Genomic DNA, 25,981 nt, shown 5'->3' on the forward strand with positions numbered 1-25,981 from the left:
TTTGAATGAACAAAATCGAATTAACAAAAGCAATAGAGATGATCTTTATTGCATAGCTTTAAGTGCCCCACTTTGAGTCCTGTGAAGAGGATCAGATACTATCACTGAAACAATATTTCATGATAGTAACAGCTGGGAGCAGAGATTGTTTAAAACAGGTAAAAGATGTGGTTTTGGCAAACAAGCTGGAAGTATCTGAAAAATTGTTTGTAAAACTATGTAAAATGAAGAAAAAAAGAAAGATTAATGGCTAGAAGAATATAAACAAAACAGGCATCAGCAGAAAGATGATTGCAGGCAGGGAAGAATAGGGACCAAGTATAGGACTGGGAAAAATGGAGGAATGAGAAGGAACAGCATGTAAAAACAGAAGTCACAGGGGAGGTTGCCATAAAAGCAGAGTGAGAGAGAGGAGGATTTAAGTCTGCCAAAAGATCCAGGAGGTACTGTGAGCCCTTGCTACAAGACATTACCAGTAACACTTTGTCATTTGTCTGATAGCCTGATCAGCATTGTTCTGAGTACAGGTGATGTTTTCTGCCTCTGCTTTCTCTAGCACACAGAGATTTGAAAAGTCATTTTAATGCTACAATCATCCATCACTAGTGAAATCTGGTATCCTTGCCCGCAGTGCCATATGCCACAGAATCTTCATCATGGGTCATTTTGCTTCATTTTGCTTCATCTTGCTTAATTTTGCTACTGTTTCTGTTCTTTCTGTTTAGTAATTCTGGTTCTTCTCTGCTTTCTGACATGAAATTTGCTCCCGTGAATCTTGTGCTTCATCTTCTTCATCATTTTTTTGACTTTTCTATTCCATGGATTCACACAGAACTTTCTGCCTTTCATGTGGAGACTAACATTGAAAAAGATGGTTGTCAGTTTCACAGAAAAAAGTAAAATCCCAGCTTTTAAAAATCATCATAATTATCACTCATCTATGAAGACCACAAAGTTAGACTTGGTTAATCTTAAATTATATTTTATGCTGTGTTTATTAATTTTTTTCTGGTTTCAAATACATTAGGATCTAAGTTTTAGCTGATTAAACTTACATTCCAAAATCTGAAAAAAGGCTTTACTACTTCAGTAGTAAAGGCTTTAATACTTCAGCACAAAAAGAACCACAATGCAAAGCAGTACATTTCTATGGCCAATAAATAAGCAGACTACTGTGCAGTTATTATGACTGCCATGATTGTCATGCAAAAGTCTAGAAAATGTACCAGTTTAATCCAAATGGTGTGATATTGTACCAGAAAAAATTAGATATAGTTTATGTACAAAAGTAAAGCTGATTTAATGAGTTTAGGCAAGGGTTTTAGGGGATAAATAATTGGAAAGAGCAGAAGTCTTAATGCACATGAGAAATTTTTCAATTCTGAAAATAAAGCGAGTGTCAATGAAGGCTGAATAATATTCAGTATTATTAGTGAAAGAATAATTTAATTTTAACAATCAAGTTTAAATAGCACAAAGAAGGACAGTTCTTAAATCACATACAACATTGTTTTTTGAATTTGTGTTAGCTTTCCAAGATTCTACTTATTTAAATACTGTGTAATAGGTTTTAACTTGCAGTATCCATTTCACAGTGAACAACACAAAATATCTCTTACATAACAGCCTCTAGGTGACACAGGCCACCAGCTTTCTGGATTTCAAATCTCTCCACTCTTCTGAGAATTCCTTTGGAAATTTCATCAGAAATTTTCATGCAACAGTTAAAGGCCCCAGGAAACAAAGCTAAAAAGAGGAGTAGCAATGTTAGAAACAACACAGATATAAGAGGGATAACTCATAGTTTGACTGCACAGGATCACAGAGGGGTTGAGATTGGAAGGCACCACTGGAGGTCATCTAGTGCAGCTCTCTGCTCAAGCGGGGCAGTCTGGTCTCTGGGTCCTGCTTGAGCTCTGCTCCCAGCCCCTGATAATGTAGTTAGCTTAATTAACTCCATTTTATAAGACCCTACCAGCCCCAGGCCTGCCATCATTGCTCCCCAGATGCAGGACTTAGTATTTCCCCTTGTTTCCTGAGTTTCCTCTCTGCCCATTTCTATGTCAGCAAAACCATGTGGTGCATCAGCTACTGCTCCCTGTTTGTTCTCATCTGCAAACATGCCACAGGCACATTTTGTTCCGTTATCCAGGTCTTTAATGAAGGTGCTGAACTCAGTTGTCTCCCATAGTGAACCCTGAGGTTTATGGCACTGATTACAACCCCCTGGACCTGGACCTTCATTCAGTTCTCTGTCTGCCTCAATCTTTACTTGTCTATCCTATGCTTTGTCAGCTTGTCTATGATGGTATTACAAGAGACAGTAATCAAAGCCTTTTCTGAAGTCAAGGTACACAAAGCCCATGTCTCTCTTCCTGACCAATAAGGTAGTCACTACTGGAGGTGGCTTCCAGGTTGGTCAAGCATGATGTCCCCTTCATAAATCCATGCTGACCACTTCTGATGACTATCTTGCCTTTCAGCTCTTGGGAAATGCTTTCTTGGAGAATTTTCTTCATCACCTTCCCAGGGACTGAGATGAGGTTTAGCAGCCTATAGTTCTCTGGATCTTCCTTCTTGCTCTACTTGAGGATAGGGGTAATACTTGCTCTCTTTCGATCTTCAGGAACCTCTCCCACTTGCCATGACTGTTCAAAGGTAACTGACAGTGGCCTCACAATGGCATCAACCAACTTCCACAGCACTGGTTGTGGTCCATCCTATTTGTCCTGTGGCCTTATATATGTTTAGTTTTTAAAAGTGCTCTCTAGTTTGGTCCTTCTCCACTGACTATAAATCATCCTTGCTGCAAACATTCCCTCTGGTCCCAGGAACCTGGGATTCTTGTTAGTTTGCCTAGTTTGCATGGTGAAGGGTAAGACTAAGAAAGTGTTGAGTGCCTCAGCCTTATCCGTGTAATTTGTTACCAGTTTCTCTGTCCAATTTTGCAGTGCATTTTGGTATTCACTCCTCTTTCTTTTGTTATTTATATACTTATGGAACATTTTGTCACATGTCACATTCCCTGACAGATTCTACTCCAGCTCAGCTTTGTCTTTCCTAACAGCATTCCTGCATGATCAGACAACCCTATACTCCACTTAGGTCACCTAGCCCTGCTTCCACCCCTTTGTTCCACACACTGTTTTTGTGTGGAACAGCCAGGCCTCCTGCTGGGTTTCTATTTGTCAGTACAGATCTTTCTAATGTTTGGAGGGGGTGACCCTTGAATATCAGCCAGCTCTGCTTGACCCCTCTTCTATCCAGGATATCATTCCATGGGATTCTTCCAAACTTGTGAAGAGGTTGTAAATCAGCTCCTATTAAATCTAGGGCCATGATGTTGCTTTTTGCCCTGCTCCCTTCTCCTAGAATCCCAAACTCCACCACTTTATGGACACTGTAGCCAGTGCTGCCTCTGATTTCATGCCCCTGACTAGATCTGCTCTGTTTGCAAGTACCTTACCCACCTGAGTGCTTTTCTGTGCCAGTTACTTGATTACTTGTTGTGGAAGAGATCATCAATGCACATCAAAGTTTGTGGATTGCTTCAGCAGTGTTGTATTGCCCTTCCAGCAGATATCAGCATGGGTAAAGTCACTCATGAAGACTAAGGTCTGTGAATATGAGGATTTTTCCAGCTGTTTGAAGAAGGCCTCAGCTTCTTCTGCCTGGTCAGGTCTATAGCAGACCCCCACACTACCAGATCACCCCTGTTGGTCTGCCCACTGATCCTGACCTGTAAGCTCTCAGCCAGCTCATCCTCCATCCCTAGGCAGAGTCCATGCATTCCTGCTTCTCTCTGCTTAAAGGCCAACTCCCTCTCCTTGCCTTCCAGCCTGCTGTTCCTAAAAGCCCATATCCCTCAGCTGCAGCACAGCAGTGACATGACCCACCCCTGAGCACGTCCCTGAGCCCAGTGAGGTCGGATCCCTGCACCTGCAGCCACACTTCATGCTCCTGTTTGCTCCCCATGCTGCATGCCTGAGCGGAAGGGCAGTTCTGAGTGCTGTCAAGGACTAGTTATCTTCACAGGTTGTGTGGTGAGATACTGTCTTCTCTATTTCTCCCACAAGAGAGATTGGTGGTTTAAATAAGTTTCCTTCACCCCTCCTTGTGCAGGCATATGTAAAGGCTTGTTACAGTAATATAAAAGTAATTTTAAAAGATTTATTTTTGCTTGTGGAAGATCACCAACATTAATGACACAGGAAGTGTCAGGAGTATAATTTAAAAGCTCTGCCTTTTTAAGTTAAATCAGGCCCATCATCTTTTGTTGTCTTTTTGAAATGATAAATGCTTTTGCTGGGCTTTGTGTTTTCTTTTACCCCAAGGGCTCCCATGGTTAAATGTGTCTCTGCTATGGAATTATCTCCTGCACATTTTTTTCCTGTTTGCTAATACCATCTTACAAATAAAAAGTCACTGAACTTTAAAAAGCTAATTGTAAATCTAGGTGGGCTTTTATTTTTTAAGAAAAATACTAACATTGTGCTAGCAGAGAAATAGATCTTCTGAAATGGATTTCCTCCACTAGCTCAAGGACAAGCAAAGCTGTATTGCTCAGGGATTTATCTAGGATGAAGGTCTCAAGATTAAACCCACTCTTCAAAATAAGCACAGCAAGGACTCCTGGGTCCCAGACCTTGAACTAATCTGGGAGAAGCAGAGAGAGAATCTTCTTCCTATTTGTTTTAACTTTTCTTCCTATCCATGCTTTGTCTAAGTAATAATTTAGCCTTGAATGCAAGAGTCATGAGCTAGAAAAAAAACAGACAGACAATCAATTTCAGCTTCTGTAAGCAGAAGTCTGTTTAAAAGTTTTCCTGTAAGCAAGACAATTGTGTGCTCTTCTTCTTACAAGAGTACTTGCTGAGTGCTGGAATAACAGATGCTGGCACAGCTGAAGCAGTGAGCTTGAGCAGCCAGCAATGGAGCTGGAGTCTTTGGAGAGCACTCACACTGCCCACTGCTGCTTATAGGGGGATTTTGTATCTGTGGGGCTGATGACAGGGCCCTGGGATCTCACAATCAGAAGGGAGGTGGAAAGACAGAAGCTGGCTCAGCAGTTGTCTCCTCAGCAACCCAGAGAGGAGGGTTATAAATAATCATATGGTGCAGAAAGACTAATTAAGTGTTGAGTGCTACCTGTGTTATTTCCCCATTGTCCTTTGTTTTTCTCTCTTCAACAGCATACTTATGGTGAAGCAAGTTAACTGAGGTTCACAAATGGAAATTCAGCTCATTGAGCACCACTAAGTTTAAGGTTTTTTCTGGGTCCTCAAGATAGAGTTGGTAAAATTAAAGTTTTGTCATTGCTAGTCAGCTCCTGACAGAATAATTCTGTCAGATGAAAACTTAAAGAAGGGTAATTATATTATCAACTCTGTCTGATGTTGCCTGCTGTGGTTTTAGAGAGGTCTACTCCAGTTCTTCTTTGGGGTCTAGTAAACTAAAATACTTGGCAAGACCAGGACTACCAGCTTCTGTAGAATGGCTGAATATTACAGGAAGTGTTAGGGAGAGCCAGCTGTCCCCTGAGCTATTCCTCAACTGTTTTGCTGATGCTTGACTACCTCTTGCCCTCATCCTACTTTATGTACTTAAAACCATCCCTTGCTTTGATACTCAGATCAGAACTATCAGTATTGCACTTTACAGTGCACTATATATCACCATGTTAGCCATTTGTATGCTTTATAATTGAAAATTATTAAATTAGTATTGGTGTACTTTTATAGCTTTGTAAGGAAAAACATACACAGGCTCAACCAAGGAAAATAAAGCAAAACTCCTGATGCATCCAGGTGGGCTTGTGAGTGTCTCACTGGCCACTTCTGACTGACAGCCCTTTTGCAAAAATCTTAACCAACAGGAATTGCATCCTTTAGCAACTTGTTTATAACTGCATATTTAGACACCACTTACATGACCAGAGATTGATTGCAAATTCAATCACCCACTGCTCAGTCTTTGACCTGGAGCATTGGATGCCACTGACATCCAGCCCATGCAGCTGTACAAAAGCTGTGCCTCACAGCTGTGAGTACAGGCAGCAGCAGGCTGTATGTGAAACTAGGGAATGCCCCAACAAAAATCAGGCTGAAATTCTGCATAAAATATAAGTAAGTGGTGCTAAACAGGCAAGAGCATTTCTTAGGGACATTGAGAACCTGCTAGTACATTTTTATTAGAGTTATGTGCCTGGGGAATCTTTCTTGCTTACACATGTACGTATTCCTTGAGGAATTCTGATGTGTAGTGGATTTTTTATGAAAAAGAAGCTGTCACAATTAATTTTTTTTTTACATTTTTGTTATGTGCAAAAAAGCACAGCTACAATATGGAAAATAGAAATTGATAATTTGTGAGTCATAGATGAATGCATGGCATGAAAGTCTTTCTGTCAGAGAACATGAAAGTGTCACCAGCAACCTTCTGCTGACAGAGGCACTTATGGGATTTTTTTCCTGTGTATGAAGTATGACAGTAGTGAGCCAAGGAAATCCTGTAATTCTCCAGAGCCCAGAAAAACTGATGCTGCTCTCATGGAGCACTGAGCCATCCTGCAGCTCCATTGTTACTATAACTTCATTCTAATCCTGTAAGTAGGAAGAAATTAGGAGGTAATCCTAAACAAAGCTAATAATTTCAGCCCAACGTAGGGCCATGTTTTTTTTTTTTTGTTTTTTTTTTTTTTTTTGTGGTTTCAGCAATTTGATAAGGGTTATTAGTAATTGTTGATCTAAACAGTAGTTAAAAGGAAAGGACTGTGGGTTTGCACATGGATGTTGGCATGGCCTTTTTTTGCCATTTATCAGTCAATATGATTTTTTCAGTGCTGCTGAATTCATCTGTCTCTATTGCTCAGTGACATAGTAAGAAATACACAGCAGCTCACCCAAAAATTATTTAGACCTGTTGTCTGACACAGACTCTTAAAGGAACTGCTGAAAGGATTAAGCTTAGTGGTGGATCTTGTGACAGAAGGGATTCTTCTGTTGTTATTTTAGCAAGTGATATTATCTATTTTGGTATTTCTTCCCTGGGAACTCTCTCCAGGGAATGACCTGTTGTTTTCAAAGTTATTTAGAAAAAGAAAAAGAAAAAAAAAAAAAAAGGAAATAAAAAAGAAAAGAAATGTGAAAGTTGTCCAGGTTGTCCCTGCACAGGACAGAAGTGGTTGGAACTGAATGAGCTTTAAGGTCTCTTTCAAACCAAACCATTCTATGACTGGAGTACTTGGGAATGGAGCACAGTGAAAACAAAGCCTCTCATGGAACAAGACCTCCATGGGTACTGTCCATTATATCTGCCTTTACATTTTAATTGATCAGTATTAAATCTCTTTGACTGTCCAAACTTTCCTTTTTCATTTCTTCTCTGCTATCTGGCCAAACTTAGTCTATAGAAACTTGTTTTACCCTTCTGCTATAATTTTTTCATTGTCATTCTCAAACTTGAGAGCCACATGTTAATCAGCCAGAGAAGGCTGGTTGTCTAGGGTTCAGGCAAAGAAATACTAAAAAAAAAAAAAAGAGTTATTGGTGCATGCTCGGTTTCTGGGACCACAAAGAACTTTTCTGTCCTTCTTCAGTTTCAAGCTGATATTCCTAGATTTGCCAAGTCTTTTAGGAAAACTGTCGTGCCTGATGAAGAGCCCACCTGTGGCACACAGTGGGAGTGTGCCAGGCTCTTGTACTGCTCTCTTCTGCAGTTTCCCTCCTCTGGCAGGGGGTAGGCAGAGCACTGGTAAGGACAGACATGGCAGTTAGTGGTTCTGCCAGCCTCCTCCGTAGAGAATTTAATATGGCAGGTCTTTGCTTCATGAAGGAGGGCCAGATGGAGGAAAAAAGAGGAGATGATGCCCCATGGAAACAGATGGTGAGTGATGGAGCCATTGTGCCCCCAACCCCTGTGCTTGCTCTTAACTATTGGTTTCATTTTGGTCTCTTTTGACTAAACGTTATAAACGAAAGCTTTGCTTTAAGTGAGAACAGTAGGGAAAGCATTTTTCCTTCCTTTCTCCATTTCTACTCCAGACCCAACCCAGCTGCCTTAGGCAGGACTTGTGCAGCTCTTTTCTTCACAAGTTTCACTCCAGCAGTTAGTGTTTTGACCAGGCCTTTGATGTCCCTCCTAAATCCTGCTGGCAGCGTACAGAAGCCTGTCTAGCTCTGGAAGAGCACTTGGTTCACCTTTGTGAACTGGACTGCTTGAGTGAAATGCCATGCTGTACTTATTCTTTTATGTAACCAAGAAAACCAGGACAGTTCTTGAATTAACACAAAATGAGGGAGCCCAGCAAGTATGGGTAACATTATCAAGCAGGATGGGTTCCCCCAACACTTTGTGTGGTCTGAGGGAAAGCTTCTCTCGTACAGTGAGATCCATGCATCTGAGGCACTTTTTGTTTCTATGCTGAAATGTGAGATGCTAATTGTGCCTCAAGTTCACCCTGAATGGTTGCAACTCTGCACACATTGCACAAGTTTGGCACACCTGTGCTATTAGCAGCAGGCATTAGTGTTTCCTAATGGAATTCTTTTGTGGTTACAAAGTAGGCTTTGTACATCTGGAAAGAAAACCCACACAACTTTGCATTGATTAATTGTATTACCATCTTGCTTAGTCAGAACATGGTGTTTATTGATACGCTCTGAAATCAGTACAGCCATTTCCACAGATGAGTTTCAGCACTTAGTCCCTTGTTGTTGGCTTATGGACATAGAATCCAGGCTCTGCCCTTGGAGGGAAATGTACTATCACCTCACCAACACTTAATATTAACTACTGTAAGGCAGCTTATTTAGCAGCCATTCCATAAAGCTGCCAGAAAGTGTTTCTCTCATTTAAAACAAACTTTAGGCTATTTTAAGAGTCCAGCACCTCAAGGCAGGTCTTTTCATCTTAATCTAAAGCAAGGCAATAACTATTTCATTATGCAGAAGACTCTGATCCTGGTTGACAGGTGAACAAAGCCAGATGCTAGAATTCTTGGGAAATGCAGCATAGACATAGACTGTAAAAACAAAGAGGTTGCTTAATAGATGGACTTTTAGAGGGAAACTCAAATCCTGAAAAATGTTCCCATGCACCCTACTATTTTAACATGGTAATGCATACAGTTAAAGGACAATTCTGAGACAGTTTAAAAAAAAGATAGAAGGGATTCTAAGCTATAACCATATAACCATAAACAATAATACATAAATCTAAAAAAAACATACTATACAAGGAATAAATATAATTGAAGTTATGTGGTAATGCTTCTGTTTTGCTGTGAGGACTGATGTTAATATGGACATTTGCAAAGCTGGAAGGCTGACTGGAGATGGACAGATGGGTATTTCCTATAGGTCAGGCTTTTAGGATGGGGTTTTGTCCATCAAATCATGATCAATTTGCAAGCTGTCTGTCTCCATAAAACATCCTTGGTGCTTGGGTTACCGAGCATCAAAGAAATGCAGGCTAAAAATTGGCAACACAGAGTGTAATACTGACATGATCAAAAAGCCAGTAATATCTACTGCCTTACCAGGAGAGGAAATTTCTGCTATTCCTAGCAAAAACAAACATAACAATATCTTGCATATTAAGATGCGAAAAGAAGCAGTCATGTGAACATAAATCTGGTTTGTTTCTATAAAGAAACACATTTTGATAAGAGGGAACCCATCTCCCACACTGCACAGACCAGACTAACATTATTGAAATACCTTCAGTAGAATAAGTGCAGATAACTCCTTTGGGAAGTCTCTCACAGTCTTATTTGGTTGTTAATCCTATGCTGTAGCATTAAACATTTGATTTGGTTGCTGTTCCTGTATGTGAATTACCAAATGTCTCCTTTCATGTCTTCAAGATGAAATACTTGTAGGAGCTTCCAGAAGAGAATTTTGTCTTCTCAAATTGAAATTCAAACCAACCATCTTTGGAATAAGCTCCATTGTCCAGCCTGCTGCATACTTCATGCAGTGCTGCTTCCTTCACTGTGTTTGTGGCACCCTGTAAATCCCTGTCACTGAGATGTGATCATGGAAGATTACCGGGATTTTTGAAGTAAAACTGCAAAAATTTATTTTGAATTATATTATGGAAAATGGGGGTAGAGGGGTAGAGTTTGTGGAGGGGGAAATCCCCATCACACTCTACAGAATACCTTGATCTTGTTTTCTGGCCTTGCCTGGCTGGGCCATACTTAAGCCTGTAGCTGGGTGTGATTTTGGGCAATAGATGGCTTTCCTGGCCTCTGTCAACAGCTGCCAATTCACATCCACAAGCAAAAGAAACTTCTGCGAGTACCAGCCCAGATCTTACTTGTATGTCTACTGTCACCCTGAAATAAATGGATGCATAATGGTGAGCTTAAGAAGCATAAGCCTAGGTAGAGTTAAGCCCAAATCTGGTTCAACTCAGGTAACATGTGCCTGTAACCCAGCCAGCCACCTGAAATTCTGCTTATTTTTATTGTGGGATCTGCCATTTGAGTATTGTAGTCAAGTATGGAGCATGTCTGTTTGAGGAAATTTGGGTGTTAAAGGCATTTCCCCTGTGGTTCAGTGTAAAAGAACACATTCTGAGAGAACCTTTACTTTGACCTGTGCATGTATGTGTCACTTCTATTGTGCAAGACCTTGCTGACTGGCCAGATCATATATCTAGACCAAAAGCACTTGCAGAGCATTCCCATGGCAGCAGGTGCAGTGGCCATTTTAACAGGATAAAATTCCAACGCAGATTTTGTCCATGTGTTGTCTAAATCTTCAAGGAATTCCACAATTCCTGCTCCTACTGAAGCCAGTAGAGCCTGAGAAAGGATCATCCTGAAGAAAGTGCTCCAGAATCTGCATAACCTTCTCTGTGAACACAGTCTATTTTACAGTAAAAAATTACAAAGAAAAAGTAAGGATTTAAGCACAGCATTGCCTAGATGGTTCTGAAAACTTTTAAAGTTGTTTAGTTTTTTTTTTTTTTTCAATTTTAAGTTTAAAGTGAAGTTTAATTTTTAAGTGTTATTAGATCTCCTGAATCCTTGAGACATGCTGCATGGAACAAAGAGCAAAGTTGCATTCAAAACTGCTTTTCTGCTGGGAGAAATCTGTTACTGGAAGTTTATCATAAAAAGTTTTTTGAAATCTCTGCCACCCAGGGCAACTTCACTTTAAAGGAAAAAGACCAAGTGACTTTCTAAACACATTTCCTCTGGGAAGCTTGAAAAGGAGGAATTTACACCTGAACTTGACAGGTCCCTTTGAACACATACTGACATTTTACTAGGTGTTCCCTCAGGAAATCACTGCTTCTTACACCTTCAGCAGCTAAAATCTTCTTGATAATGTTTCCTATGACAAATAGCTCACATGGCTTTTCCTTGCTCCAGCCACTTCACAGATTTATATTGTGCTCACACCTGTTGTGGAAACATCAGGTTTGCAGAGGAAATTCTCAGGTGAAGCCCTGAATCCACTGAAAATGTGAATTGCTCTGTGCAGTTAAGACACCTAAGTTTGACTTTTTGAAGAAAAGCAGCATTTCAGCTATCACCTCTGGTCCTGTGCAGAGCTGCAAAAGCTCAAGCAGACACAGTTCCAGGCAGGCACACTTCATGTCTTTTTATCTTTAAGAGACTAAAGTATAGAAATAGATAAAGTACAATTTTACTTACTCTCAGACGTCTGACTAACCGTGACTGCTAGAACAACCAAAACTGTGACAATTTTCACATCCATTCCTCCTTGGAGCTGCAGGAGCACAGCCACAGAGCAGGTGGTGAGCTGCAGGACTAACACCTGACCCCACCTGCTGGCTGCTGGGCATGAACGTGCCTTAAAGCCCCACCCTGAGCAGCAGCTTGGCATCAGTTCTGTCCTGTGTGGCACTATGGACTTCAGCAGGATTCCTCCTCTTACCTGAAGATGTATGGTTCAGTTTTTTGCCAGATGGGAAGACAGGCTGTATTCCACACAGTTCCCCAAGAAGGTACTGCCTTACAGCCAGATCCTTGCAGTCCTTCTCACTGATGAGGGTCTTCAGCAACAGACTTGCCAAGGGTAGGAGTACTTCAGAAACAAGTACTTGCAGGATTGAGGATTGAGAAAAAAAACTTTCTGCTATTAGGTGTCAACCTGCACAGAAGCTACATGTGCAATGCTGTGGGCCAAACCTGCTTTAGTACAAAAAATACAACCTCAAGGAGACCTCAGCCTTGCCCTAGCTTTGCATTTGACCTAGGCATTTTCAGTCTGTAAGGACCATGTTATTCCTGTCACACTTGGCTTTTAGCACTGTTTTGAAGCTTCCAAACCTCTAAAAACATTACTGTGTGGTTTCAGTCTGAACTGAGCACAGTGGCTGTTAGAGTAGCAAGCAGCTGCTATACTCCACCACAGGCAGTGCAGTGAAGGCTGCCTGCTTTGACCTTTCCCAGGGCTGGACTAGAAAATCAGTCTGAGAATTTCCTATCTATTCAACCAAGCTCATCTTTGCTTTGTCTTATTTATTCCTAAATTTTCAGACCACAAGGTAGAAAAAATTGGTAACTTCAGGGACTTCAGTCTATACTTACATTGTCCCAACACTGGTTTTGCAATTTCTTCTAATAATAAATTAATAAAGTGCAATCAACCTTTCCGACTATCAGTGTTTTACTTCATAGCTGTTTGTTTCTGCTGTTCACTGTTATCTACCAGGGTAAGAGACCAGGGCAAATCCAGACTACTACACTTTGAAATAAAAGTCTACTGTTAAAATGAAAAAGAATAGAAAATAATCATATGTGTTGTTTAAAGTATGATTTTCAGGAAGTAATTTATGTTGAAATCAGCAAGTTGATTCATTGTCACCATTTAGTTTATAAAAGTTACACCATCCTGGCCAAAGCTAAGACAGATCACAACAGCTTTAATAACCTGAACCTACATAAGGACAAGAATATTAGCAGCATTATTGTTCTTCAAAGTAGCATAAAGAGGAAAAAACTACATTAAAAGAAATACTGTAAGACAGCTGCTACTGGAGTAGCATGTTAAAGAAACAGTTTCAGTCAGTATTAGATTTTGTATTCCAGTGTCTGGTTGATGCTGCAAATCAGAATGCTGTTTCCTTGCAGATAATTAATTAGTTTGTCCTGGCAAATGCTTCACGTGGGATGATACAGTTTTAACAACCTGATACAGATTACAATGGTCTTTCCAAAGTGGGAGTATGGAGTACAGGGAGCTGTAGCAGTGATGGGGATGGAGGAAGAACCAAAGCATTTTGTGTTTCTTAAGACCTATTCCTGTATGAGAAGTTCTAAGTGCTCCCCAGGAGTAACTCAGGCATGCACACCTCCTGTGGTCTCAGAACCATATCTGGGTATTATTTTCTTGGCTGCTGGCAACAAACAACAGCACACTGAATAAAACTTATTTCTTTCAGCTTGAGCTCAAGTTTTATATCTTATGTTCCTCTATCTTATGTTCATGGTGTCATTTATAGGTACAGAATTAAGGAAATGGCCATTTACTTCAACATGAAAGTGCAGCAAGGACATTAGGATTGTGTCAGACCTGGAACATGCTTCCCACTTTATGGAGGCTATATCATGTGTCAACAATTTAAAATGCTAAACCTATTGGAACAGGGCAAAATGTATACTGGGGAAACAACACTGATTTATGAGACTGAGAAATTAAAAATAAAAACAAAGAGAACAATAGCAAACATTGTGCTATGGCTCCACATGAATGTGCAGGCAGCCATCCAATTTACAAAGGAAGAAGGAGTTAGCCAGAAATTCTTTTCCAAGAATTGGGCTGACAAGAGTTGACAGTGACATTAGTTACAAGTAGAGCTGAAAGAAGGCAAAGCGTTTTATTGACATATTGACTTGGATTGCATTCAAAGCTCAAATCAAAGTACTAACTTGCAGGCAGAAATTGTTGCAAATGAGAAGCTAGTCATTCTCTTATCCTGAGAAACAAAGTAAATGCTTTTTAAAATCCTTTCTGAAGTTCTACGTTTTATTTGTGAGGTAGAATGGCTAGCAAGGTTAAAACTGACTGATCTTTTAATCTGAGCCTTCAGTTTTTGAGCAGAGGTTAATGATTGCAACTTCTTCTTTTTAAGTGTGCACTGTAATAGAATCCCCTCAGTTATATATACCTTTCTGCAGTTACTCAAACAGAGGCAACAGTAAATGCTCCTTCCTTCACCCATTCCTTGCAGTCAAACAATGTTCTTTTGCCACAGGAGTGCTGATTGCTGAGGAAGACTAAGTTCAGTTTGCTAAAGCAGGATAATTCATGTTAAAACAACTTTGGATCTTTACTGTTTCCAGCAAGACTTAATTTGATGAAGGCCTCTAACACATTGATAGATGCAATAGGCTTATCAGAGTACTTACTACACTGTAAATGATCATAATAACCAACTCACAGTAATAAATATTTTTTCTAGTTTGGCTTAAATCATTAATGGACAGATTTCACAATGAAATATACTTTGGACTTCCTAGCAATGTCTCAATTATTTATGTATATATCAAAACCTGAAACTGTGGCCTCCTCAGATGTCCCCTATTCTAGACTGCATTGGCTAGCCCTGGGCCTACCATAGATCTCTGACTTTAAAATGGTTTGCATAACTCTCATTCAGCCTTCTTCATAACAGATATTTTATCTGTGGGTACTTCATTTTGGGGAAAAAAGAGGAGTCCCAGAAACAACTTTGGGCTGTGAAAATTATTAGTGCTTAATATGCAAATTCCAATATGAAAGCCAGATTCAATCCTCTGCCCAGGAGGGAGGGTATGGATACACCTGCATGTCAGGATAGTTCCCCAGCAGCCAGCTAGGGCCTCATGGAATCTATCTTACACTCCAAACTACATCTTATGGGTGCATAAAACAGGGAAGAAACTTGAGGAGGGACTGGAACACCCATTCCCCTTGCACCAGATGAATGTCCCCACAGATGATGTTCACATGCTCCTGCTGTGCTCAGCCTCCCCAGGACTCTCTGGTGACAGAGGTACAGCACTTGCAGGAATTTCTGAAAGGCTTGTCTCTGGCTGTGCTGTTGCCTGGCACTCAGGGCAAGGACTTCCATTCCCTGACTACTAAATTTTGACAGAATAGGATGAGAGTTGAGCTCTTGGGAAGAAGATGCAGGTTTTTGTCCTGAAATTACATTTTGGGCTTTACAGACCAAGAAGACAAAGGTACCAGCTCTAGCTGTAGTGATAAAATTTCTGAGAAATACCTACTATTTCCCATTGTCCATTTCAGTAAGCTCTGTTATGGGTATTTTGAATTCCATCTGGAGCAGCTAACACACAAAGTCATGTACAGACAGACAGACACATATACACCCCCCAGGCATTTTACCTGAAGGTGCTGTATGTACTTTAGCTCTTCCTGTGGCAGCAATTATCATCATCAATGGAAACAGCACAGAGGGAACCCCTACCACACAGCACACAGCAAAAGGGATTGTTCCTCACAAGGCAGTGTTTTGGAGGCCAAACCACAGGAGGAGAGAATGCTGTGGCACAGGTGCTAACAGAGAACAGAAGATGACTGGCATTCAAAAGAGAAGTGAAAATCTATCCCTCTGGAGTGAGAACTACGAGAAAACTGAGGCTGATACAAGTTCTGTGATTCTGTTCCTCTCTGAAAGAATGAAACAGACTGAAGAGAAGATGGCCATGAAAATATTGCAGACTAGAGAGGCAGACATCCAGAAAACAACTAGTGAAGAAGCAAAGAGTACCATTTGATAGAATGCTGTATTAGCATCAAGTTGCAGATGTTGACTGGGAAGTCAGCCCTGAGCAGAGCCCCAGGATTCACCTCAGAAACTTACATCAAGACTAGCAAAGAGTACATTATTGCTGGTAAACTGAAAATATTGGCTTCTAATAGCATGTTCCCATGACTTGAGATAGCCAAATTATAACCCTTCCTGTACATCCAGTATGATATTTAAGGCTGACACCTTATTATGCAGCATGAGAAGAAGGACCTAATTTATTGAAGCAATGAGCAAAAGGACAAACTGGACCCTTCCCTTCTCAGTCTCTGTTTAAAAAAAACATAACAATAATAATTTAGAGGATTACAAGGTGAGTGCTGAAAAGAAAGAATGTCAGATGTTTTCCATGGCTGATTAGCTCAGGAGAAAACTTGATGCTGAGATGCACAAGCAGGAAATAAGTACATTGGGAATTGTGTTTTTGAACAAAACAAAGACCAGTAATTCTGCATGCTTCCTTATTATTTTAAAAATAAATGTATCTTCTTGAATACACAGCTGAGTTTTCTTGAAAACAAATTTTAAAAAATGACATTTACATGGGTGTCCACACAGCCTCTTTCCAACTCTACCTCCCAGGAGACTTTGCCTTCTGTCATGACAAAGCTAAGTGCCAAAGGCCAGGTACCCCGAAGTTTTGGATGGTTTTTTTTTGTCCTAGGCCTTAACTGACTTTTTGAATGAGGAAGTAAGTCTGTGATTTTGATTCCAAAAGGCAAAAACCAAAATGGGGGATGGACAGAAGTTCTACTCACAAACATGTGAAAGCTCATGCCCTACAGAGGCAGTATCTGACCACACAGGTTAGTGGTCTGGATCAGCAGGATGTTCTATTTCTAACCTGCTTCTCCTGTTGAAGTTGTGTTTCTGGACAAGATGTATCCTGAGCATCTGTTCTGATCTCCCTATCTTTTAAAACCCAACATTGTATGCATAGGATGATAACAAAAAGTGACAACTGTTCAATGGAAATGCATTAAGTCAAGTTTTTTAAAAAGGCTGGTGCTGTTTTCTACCAACATAAATACACACAGAAATGTTCTGGTGTTACAGTTTGTGTGAACATGTTTGCAGTCAGGGAGGTTTACGCAGGATGAGTGCAAACAGAGCCGCAGACAAGGTTATACAAACATGAGTGTGTGCAGGGCACGTGCAGCACATTGCAGCAACGCGTGGGGAACAGCAGCCTTGCACCACTTTTAGAGCGAACAAATGTCATTCTAACTCTTTTCTGACCCAAATTCACTCACTCTGACAGTACTTTGTGAAGTCACTACCAACCCTGAACTATGATCTCTTACAGCCCTTGTTTATACCAGGAGATTAAATTTTGTTTTATAAACCATCATGTCCTCAAGTTACATGTTTGTTGTTTAGCTAGCACTGAGGCTTTTATACAACTTCACATGACCTCAGGTCTGCCAGGTAACAGGCAGTTGTCCCCTCAAATCCCTGAGGCCTCTGAGGCTATGCTGCACTTGTCAGTCTCGCACAGCATACTTGGTTCTTCGTTTAGAGCTGAGTTCACAGTTTCTTTTAGACCAGTGGAGGCCAAGACTTCTTTCATGCTTTCTACAGCCCAGGTTAAGAAATGTGAGGGTGACACTAATGAAAGATCTTTCCTTCCTGAACAGGACTTGTGGCCCACTGTAAAACAGTGTTTTCACTTGGTGTCTTTACATAAATTTCCTATCAATGCCCATTCTGTCTCTGGGGATGTCAGGTAGCTTGGCACAAGTGGGGAAACTCACCATGGAAGGAGCAGTCATCCAAAACAGCTTCTTCCCCATGCCACTTAATTTTTTTTGGTTAATTGTTTTCCCACAGAATGGAACAAAATAACTGCAGTGTACAATTTCATCATGTGTTATGATGAAACACAGTAGACAGGACTGCAGTTGGGTTAATTTCTACTGTCTCATTTAGAAAAAATTAGATTTGCCATACTTCCAAAAGAGGCCAGACTCTACCAATAACAGGACACAGAAAGAGTACATTTTTGAACGGTAAAATGATGCATGAATTAGATATAGATCCTCCCCATCATTCTCCACGAGTTCATTGTCTCAGGAAAACATACTTAAGAAATTTTTTAAAACATGAATTTAAAGAAAAAGCACAAAAAATGTGGGAGTATTCCTGGCCACTCTCCTTTTGGAATACCAGAAACATGAATTTCACAAGTCCCTGGGATACGGGAAATGCCAGCAATTTGAGAAAAGAACTACTAACTTGCATTCATTAATTTTAGTTTGTATTTCTAAAGTCTGTTACTTGAATTTAAACAAGATTATAATCCCTTCCTCTATTTTCATATTTTTACAGTTAAACATTACCTACATGATATAAGCCAAACTATTTACATTGTAAGACTACTTGAGCACAGATTGTCGTACTGTTAAACAGCATGTAACACAATGAGAGACTGAAACCTACCTGCACTAACCCAGACAAGTTAATTATTAATAAGGACATTATTAATAATACGTAATAACATGGTCTACAGTTCTTTCTCATTAATACTGGAAGGGCTTTGGTTGCTGGATTTGGCCTGCTTTTCTTCTGAATTCCACTTGAAGAAATGTGGTCACCAAATATTCCTCACTTACAGTAAAGGTTACATCATGAAACTACCACAGCAAACCAAACTCATCTCACAGCCAGCAGATAGAGACTGCACAGATGTAACAGAATTCATTTGATTTGTAAAGATACACAGGAATAAATCTGCACTTTAAATGCCTTTTAGGTTATGTTAACCACTTAAAGTTGGGCAAGTGAATTTTTTGTTTAATCTCATTTACACTTCAATACCACTGACTGTATGTTTCTAGTTAAGGATGGACCACCCTGAAATGTCCAGTTCTTCAGAGATCCAGACTTTGGGTTGCAACAGAAATCAAACAGGAATAAGAGACAAATCTTTCAAGTAAATGCTGACTGTCCTGCCATGGGGTGGTTCTGTGCCCTCCAGAAGGGGAACACACATTGTCTTCCTGTAATCTCTTTCAATGCCTGTTTTTTCAAATTATCCAGTGGTTTCCAGTCCATCAAATACTTGGATGGAAAGAGTCCTGCATATTTATATTTATTGAGTAACTTGGGGCATGGAGTTGATTTACTTTGGCAAGTGAATTAGATATCTTAGTTCCTCATCACTATTCCAGATCCCATTTCCTGGCACTGCAAAGTTGTTTGCAAAACCTGCTCTGTTTTTGTAGTTTTCAAACCCAAACTATTTCATCACTTTAGGTCAGCTAGCAGGAAGTGACTGGCACATACCATTTAACCATGAAACTCCAAACTAGCCCTTATAGAGTTTGAAACAAGCTCCTCTATAGATCAGTCTTTTTCTTGAAGAACATTTCATCATAACATTCTCCATTCAGCTCTCCTTCTTCAACTTCAAAGAATTTATCTTTGAACACACTTACTGCCTCAGCTACCTCATTTGTTCATATGAGACAATAAGCTTTTTTTCCTCCCGTAAACTAATTAGGGACCTAGTGAGATTGGGTAATTCTTACAAAGCACATTGGAGACAAATGTGAAATGCTACCACCAGGAGACTCAGGGAGATAGAGCACAGAAAGGACTAGTCATGGACTGGAGGAAATAAAACAAGTGGCAGTGAAGTTTTATTTTGATAAAATATGAAGGAATAAAACATTCAATAGCATTGAAATGTAATTTCTGTATGCCCCATAACACTTCTGCTCAATTGTTTTGACTTCAAAACCCTAGCAAAAAGCCTTCAGAACACTGGTAACCATATTTAACTCTACAAGTTCTTTCCTTCTGTGTGAAGCAGCTAAAGGCTGGCAAGTATGGTTAACTTTGGGATAGGAAGCAGAAACAGCAAACACCCTTTGTAAACAGGGAAGGATTTGAGTATTTTCAAACATCTCAACATCTCCAAAGCAAAGCATTCTGTTGCTTTTTTTTTTTTTTTAACAAGTCTAGATATAGCACAAACTTGGAAAATTTTAGTAGAAGCTGTTCTCATTACACTGAGAACATCAGTGTTTATTACTGCTGTAGATGTAATTATGTCAGTATGGAATCTCAGCTGAAACGTAAAGTTTCTATCTCCAGCAGTAAAGTAGCTCCTGCAAAGTTTCCTGAAATATCACCAGAGCCAGGGAAATAATTTTTTCTCTACCTTCAGTCAATAGTAATAGTTTTAAGAGGTGCTTCCCCCACCCCCTCTTGGTATCACCTACCACCAACTGAGGAACAGAGCATTCTGCTACCATCAGACAACTCACCTTCCCCTGTGCATTTGAAACCTTTCCCCTTTTAAGTAAGGTTGATATATATGCGCCCTGTGTAGCAATGAGAACAAGCCCACTCAAAGGCCAGTCCTCCTGCAAGGTAGGGAGGTAGAACAACTGGGTGAAGGAAAAAGCCAGAGCAAAACAATTCTCTCTTCAATGCTTTGTTTCCCAGTACACTTTTTCACACTATCAGTTACTTCCTTGCAGAGAAGTTCCACCTAGAGTGTGTTATCTGAGCAGTTTGAACACATTCTGATTACGTATTCAGTGCATGCCTAGTCCAAGGCATTTTCCATCTTTTGTTGAATACCTTTCATAACCTGACAGGTGAATGCTTATGAATATGTGCCAAAGGCAAAAAGAGTTGTCCTCAACACTTTGAAAGCTTTCTATCTGCTCACTAAAGAGAGGAAATGCTCACACTTGGTGACTAAGAAAACCTCCTTTTCTGCAAAGCTAATCCAGGCAACAGAGAAGTAGAGAAATGTGCCAACATTCCTCACTTTGACAGAAGGAATATACTTGTAAATCAAGTCCCTGCCAAACTGGTTTTCTTATCTGAAATGAGTTTTCAAGAAATTTGATCATCCAACAAGACTTTCAGTGGCTGAAATTCATTGGGGAAAAATCCCTCTTTTTTTTGAAACTCATGATTTTCTTTGTAACAGAAGCAGGTTTTAACACTCACAGAAACCACTGAAGCATGGAGCCCCATAAACCATGGTTTCCCTTAACTAACACTGCAGCACTTTCTTTGCATTGAGTCTGCAGATGGCAGCAGCAAATACAGCCCACACCTCCCTGGTAGTGCTGCAGAGCAGTAGCAGGAGTTTCTAACTGCAATAAATGGATATCATGACAGTATCAGATGGTCAGCTTTTCTATATTACCACAGAGACTGCAAGCTAGACCACCTAATACAAGCTCTACTTTAGGAAACTTAAACAGAGCCTCTTCTGTGTCAAGTTTCAAGGGAGAAAAAGGTGCAAACTTTTAACAGATTTCATGTTCCTAATCTACGTCCCCATACACTGAATCTAGAACAAATAGTAAACTGAAGCAAAGACTTAGCACTGAAAACTTCAGCCATGATAAATATTCTCACTGAAATTGTGAAATCTTTCAAAGAGATACTCCTGTGTTTGGACATATGTTCACAAAATTATCTAACTTTACAATAAATGTTTCATCTGCATTTTAAAAGTTAAAATTAATTTTTAAAAGCTGGTCATCCCTTTACTGAAGTATGCCAGTCCATAAGCAACTATAGCATCAATGCCTCTTGAGAACTGCCTCTAGTTGTTTCACTTTTTTATGTTTACATTATTATGCTACAAGTCAAAGAACCCCTGGATATAGTCCTTGAAGAAACAGTTTCCTTCTCCAGCAAGGGGAAATCACGTGAAGGACAGGAAGACAAGCCCAATCTACAATCCCAATTATATTCATGTAACATCTAGTTAGAACAATCTGTGATGACTGGAAGGCAATTCAGTACACCAGAAGCATACATCTCTCTTAGGAAGATATAAATCAGATTTTAAGCACCACTGAATAGACCGAGCAGTCACACATTGAATAGAAAGGGTCTCTATGATTGTTTACTACCAGACAGATGTCTGCCACTTACATTTGCTACACCCAGCTGAACAATCTGATACACTAAGGCAGTAGGATCATGCTTATCATCCAACCTGAGTTAAGTCAAGCACCAGGAGAGCACATGAAACACTAACAGTGTCTCTGTAGCCATATAAAAATTACCAGAAATACCATTTGGTCAACATTTATATAGATATTTAAATGCAACCTGCATGATGCTAAAGCATGTGGAACTATTTTTCACCATGGGGAAAAATTACAAATAAATCCTGTGCACATATTTTTAAAGTTCTGAGTGCCTCTGCTTTGCTTATTCATATTGTGCAAGGCATACAGAACACTCACACAAAATATAGTGTCAAAGCTCTCAAACTTTCACCTTAACAAAACATATGAAATAGAAGGGAAGATCTATCTCCACATGGACTAATGAAACAAAAAAAGGTCATGCTAGCTAGAGCATTTGCTACCAAAACTTCCCAAGCCACAACTATATTTCCACAATAAGACCAGGAAATAACTGAGCGTTTGCAGCTACATATTGTATACAGCTACATGTTGTTGGAAATACATTCATTAAGCCTTACTACTCAAATCTTATGGTATTCACTTGGTCCAGAAAAACCTCAAAATTTTAGAGCAGTCACTTCAAACTTTACTTCTAAATTGCTGGCAGTAATACATAAAAAGGAGGTGGTTTTGATTATCAACAATTTGAATGGAAATGTGAAACTAGAAGCATTCTACCTTCTGAATTCCTTATGTCAATATTATGTCCACTACCTTTGATTTCATTTCTTTTGAACAGTTCCTGTACTAAGCTTCTTTGGCTCATTTGTAAAAACTGATGTGAATGACTGGACAGCAGTTTAAGGAAATTACTCCACACCAGGCAAGAAGCCCTTGCTCAATTTAATTTTTAAAGGGAAAAATGAGATCAAAATAAGACTAAATTCCCTTGGCAACATGAGGAAAGCTCCAGGGATATTACTAACATTCCTAGGCCAAAGGATTTGTTTCTGTGGTGGATATAGCAACAGCAACTCAGCCAATTATCCCTGCAACAGTTTCATTATAAAAATCCAAATTCATGCACGTTGTTCACTCATATTTACTAAGACAAATGTTTTCAGTCTATTAGTTTTGATTAAACAAATCTGTTTTCAAGAACTGTCTAGAAACCTTTGAATGCTTCCATCAAAAAGACAGTATAATCTCTTTTCTTGTTTTCAATATTCTGAAGATTTCCTTGCACTAAAATGTTTCTGCTAAGTTGTAGCATGCCTTGTTTTCCCCAGACACTGAGACAAACACTTCTCCTCACTCCAGGAAAAGCCAATACAAAACTGGCTAAACAAATGGAAAAATTATTATATGAATATAGAAGGGAAAATATATATGTATCAGTGTGTGATACATATATTTACATATACATAAACACATATATATGTATGTATTTACAAAAATACAAGCACAGTTTAATAGGGGGTTTAAATAACAGGAAACAATTCTACAATACAGCATTCAAATATACAATTTGAAAATATAAATTCAAAAATTCAATGCAGAGGGTGTAAAATTTGGGAAATTTTAAGAATGAACTGAAGGCACCAACTTATAATTTTGAGGAAAAGCATTACTGTTTTTTTTGTGATGAACACAAAGGGTACTTCAACTTGACAGCTCCTCCTTTGCTTCAATGCAAGGTCTGCCTGTAGCAGGAAAACAAAACTTAGTTTGTGGGCTCAAAATTAACAGCTGATTAAAGCTCACAATGTGTAACACTGAGAATACAAAATTTCTTCTGCCCTGAATAAATTTGCATAATTGACAGAATACAGATTGGCTCAATTACACAAACAGACATACACTCTTCTGATGCATTTCATCATTTAGCTTCATACTGATAGTGATGTAATAAAAATGTATGTGTCCAAAATTAACTGTGTACTAACATTTCCTTCAGACTCCATTTTAACCCCTTCTCTCCCTTTCTGGAACTTTACTTCCATTAGCAGAGGAAATGTTCTTCTCATAATAAGTCAGTATCAGTGGCCTGCTGTAAAAATTACTTCAGTTTAATTCAAACTTAGCATCATTTTCCTTGTGACATGGGATCAATTATGAGTAATTCACTTACCAATACCTTATTAAGGGCACATGATATAATATATACTGCACTGTAGTAAAAAGTGATACCAACAGGTGAAAATACAGGTTAGATTTTAAAGTAGAATACAAAGCTATAGAAAACATGTTCACGTATTCTGTTAAGGCCACTAGGCAATTAGGAGAAATTTTGTCATATTTCTCCAGGACTGGGGAGAAGAAACAGTCTAACATTTTTCTTTAACTTGGGCTATTAGTGCCTACATTTTACAGCAGAAATCCATCAAAGCAAGAATAAAAAGCAGCACAGTTCTAACAAATTAAGTCACAAAAACCCAACACTTTGTTCAACTTTTTATGTTCAACTTGAAAATACATGGAAAATTTTTAGATTGGCATATTAAAGGAAAAAAACCTAATATCCTAATATTTTAGTGATATGTATCATACATTGTGCACAACACCATTAGCTTGACTTTGCAAGCCATGTTTTGTGCAATTCACATGCTTTTTGTATTTTACATCTACCCATTATAGTAATGCATGCAGTAAAGCACAAAGTAATTATACTTTTAGTATCTTGGTTTATTTTTGTTGTGGTTTTGCTAGACATGGTGTTGATGCCATAGTTGGAAAGATCAGTGAGTTTGAAATGCACATGAAATACTGGTAAGGAATTGTTGGGCAATTTACCTGTAGCAGGCAGGTGGTGGGTGAGGAGGTGTAGCAGGATGCTCTGCCTGGATGGCAGTAAAACAGCAGGAATAATGCCCTATTTGCAAAGTTATCAGTAGTGACTGGAGGAGGGGGTTGTTCTGGTGCTTTTGTTGCTGAATAATGCTGAAGCCAGCCTGACTTATCAATCCCAGAGCTAAACACTCTTGACAGAAAGGTGAAGCTGTGACAGACCTGGTAAAGTACAGGATAAAGCAACAAACAAGTGGTACTACTACTACTACAAACTTATCTGAAGATGCTGAACTGACACGGCTGGCCTGGAAACATAGGGCCCACTCCCATTTATTAATGAGTGGGGAAGGTCTTCCAACAATCTGTCTGGAGATTCCTTCCTTGAGCTGGGATTTGCTTCAAGGTTACACCTCAAAGCTGAGGGAAAGAGATTTGACCACAGTCATTGCTATGGGTGAGTAAAACCAATCTCTACTTCATAATTTCTTTTGCTACCTTGGATATAATTGGTTCAATATTGCTTCAAAGATAGTGGACTGAACTAGACTAGTAGTTATAGCTACCTATACTCTGTAGTAAATAATTCTGATTAAGATCTTTTAGTCTCATCATTATCATAGTAAGTTATAACCCTAATAATAACTCTAATTTATTTTTATATAAGTACTTCTGGTTTGTCATCCTTAATCCTATGGGGCAAAGCTGTGAAAAGGTTAATAATGACTATTTAATCCATTAACATAAACTATTGACAGGGTCTGGGCTAAGGCTGGATCCAGCTGCACCCAGAGGCCTCTATGAGGAGTTCAGAAAGCAAGAGGGTCCTGTCTGTGCCTCGTGACTACATGGGCTGGGGCGGGGGGGCTTCTCTATAATCTCTGTAGCTCTCACTCTGCCCACGACACACAGGCTGAAACACCTACCTTCCCATTTGTACCCTACCGTGGCACCCACAAATTACAGCAGTACATGCCACGTGTCAGTTTATCTTGAAAAGCTGCTGATGGCCTCAGCTAAAGCTCCCTAAATGTCAGGCTGAGGTGTGAGACTGCCATGTCTATCTGGAGGGAAAGAAGTCATGGTACAAAGTACTTGCCACTTTCCCTGGTATGTGTCTAAGTGGGGTTCACCTACTGCTGTGGTAGAATTGGTGTAAGAACATGGCTAGAAAAAATAGTGTTCTGAAATACAGCTCAAAGGTACTGTGAAAGCTCACACAGAAATATCTAGACACAAGGAGAATTAAAATACGTAGTTTTAAACTACTGAAGATGTATCCATTAACTGGTCCTTAAACATAGCTAGAACAGTACAGTACTGATCTTAAGGACTGTGGGTAGGCATACAGTTACCAGAAACGCTACAGCTACAGTCTGAAAGTGAGAAAGTGTAATTCTACATCTTGTTCATATATACATTTCCCTTTGCAAATAATCTAGATAAAGCACAAAATTATACAAACATTGTACCATGAAGTAAGAATACAGAAAATTTTCTACACGGGC

The 25,981-nt window shown here is 39.5% G+C and overlaps 1 protein-coding gene and 1 long non-coding RNA gene across 3 annotated transcripts; one reads left to right on the forward strand and one right to left on the reverse strand.

Moving 5' to 3' along the window:
• On the reverse strand, positions 1 to 20,085 carry CCL28 (C-C motif chemokine ligand 28). 2 transcript variants are annotated; one of them, XM_068177617.1, is made up of 4 exons: positions 20,067 to 20,085; positions 11,669 to 11,744; positions 1,620 to 1,746; positions 1 to 856 (listed from the first exon to the last, which is right to left on the reverse strand). In XM_068177617.1, the coding sequence occupies exons 2-4, from the start codon at positions 11,730 to 11,732 to the stop codon at positions 700 to 702; spliced, it is 348 nt and encodes a 115-aa protein (XP_068033718.1). In that variant the 5' UTR covers positions 11,733 to 11,744; positions 20,067 to 20,085; the 3' UTR covers positions 1 to 699. The 2 variants fall into 2 exon arrangements, with proteins under 2 accessions (XP_068033718.1, XP_068033717.1); XM_068177616.1 differs by lacking the exon at positions 20,067 to 20,085 and adding an exon at positions 13,910 to 13,998.
• LOC137465530 (uncharacterized) lies at positions 7,747 to 11,259 on the forward strand. The gene is made up of 2 exons (XR_010994681.1): positions 7,747 to 7,884; positions 8,043 to 11,259. It is a non-coding gene; the product is annotated as an uncharacterized lncRNA (long non-coding RNA).
• Positions 20,086 to 25,981: the final 5,896 nt, after the last annotated feature.

This window comes from Anomalospiza imberbis, chromosome Z (assembly GCF_031753505.1).
Source record: "Anomalospiza imberbis isolate Cuckoo-Finch-1a 21T00152 chromosome Z, ASM3175350v1, whole genome shotgun sequence".
Lineage (NCBI taxonomy): Eukaryota > Metazoa > Chordata > Aves > Passeriformes > Viduidae > Anomalospiza > Anomalospiza imberbis.

What these genes read in the sequence shown, in the direction of transcription:
- CCL28 (XM_068177617.1), bottom strand. Translation starts at nt 11,732, where the DNA reads ATGGATGTGAAAATTGTCACAGTTTTGGTTGTTCTAGCAGTCACGGTT. An exon ending in GGTTAGTCAGACGTCTGAGA is followed by an intron (nt 1,747 to 11,668) that starts GTAAGTAAAATT and finishes TCCTCTTTTTAG; the next exon opens with CTTTGTTTCCTGGGGCCTTT. An exon ending in TGTCACCTAGAGGCTGTTAT is followed by an intron (nt 857 to 1,619) that starts GTAAGAGATATT and finishes TTTCAATGTTAG; the next exon opens with TCTCCACATGAAAGGCAGAA.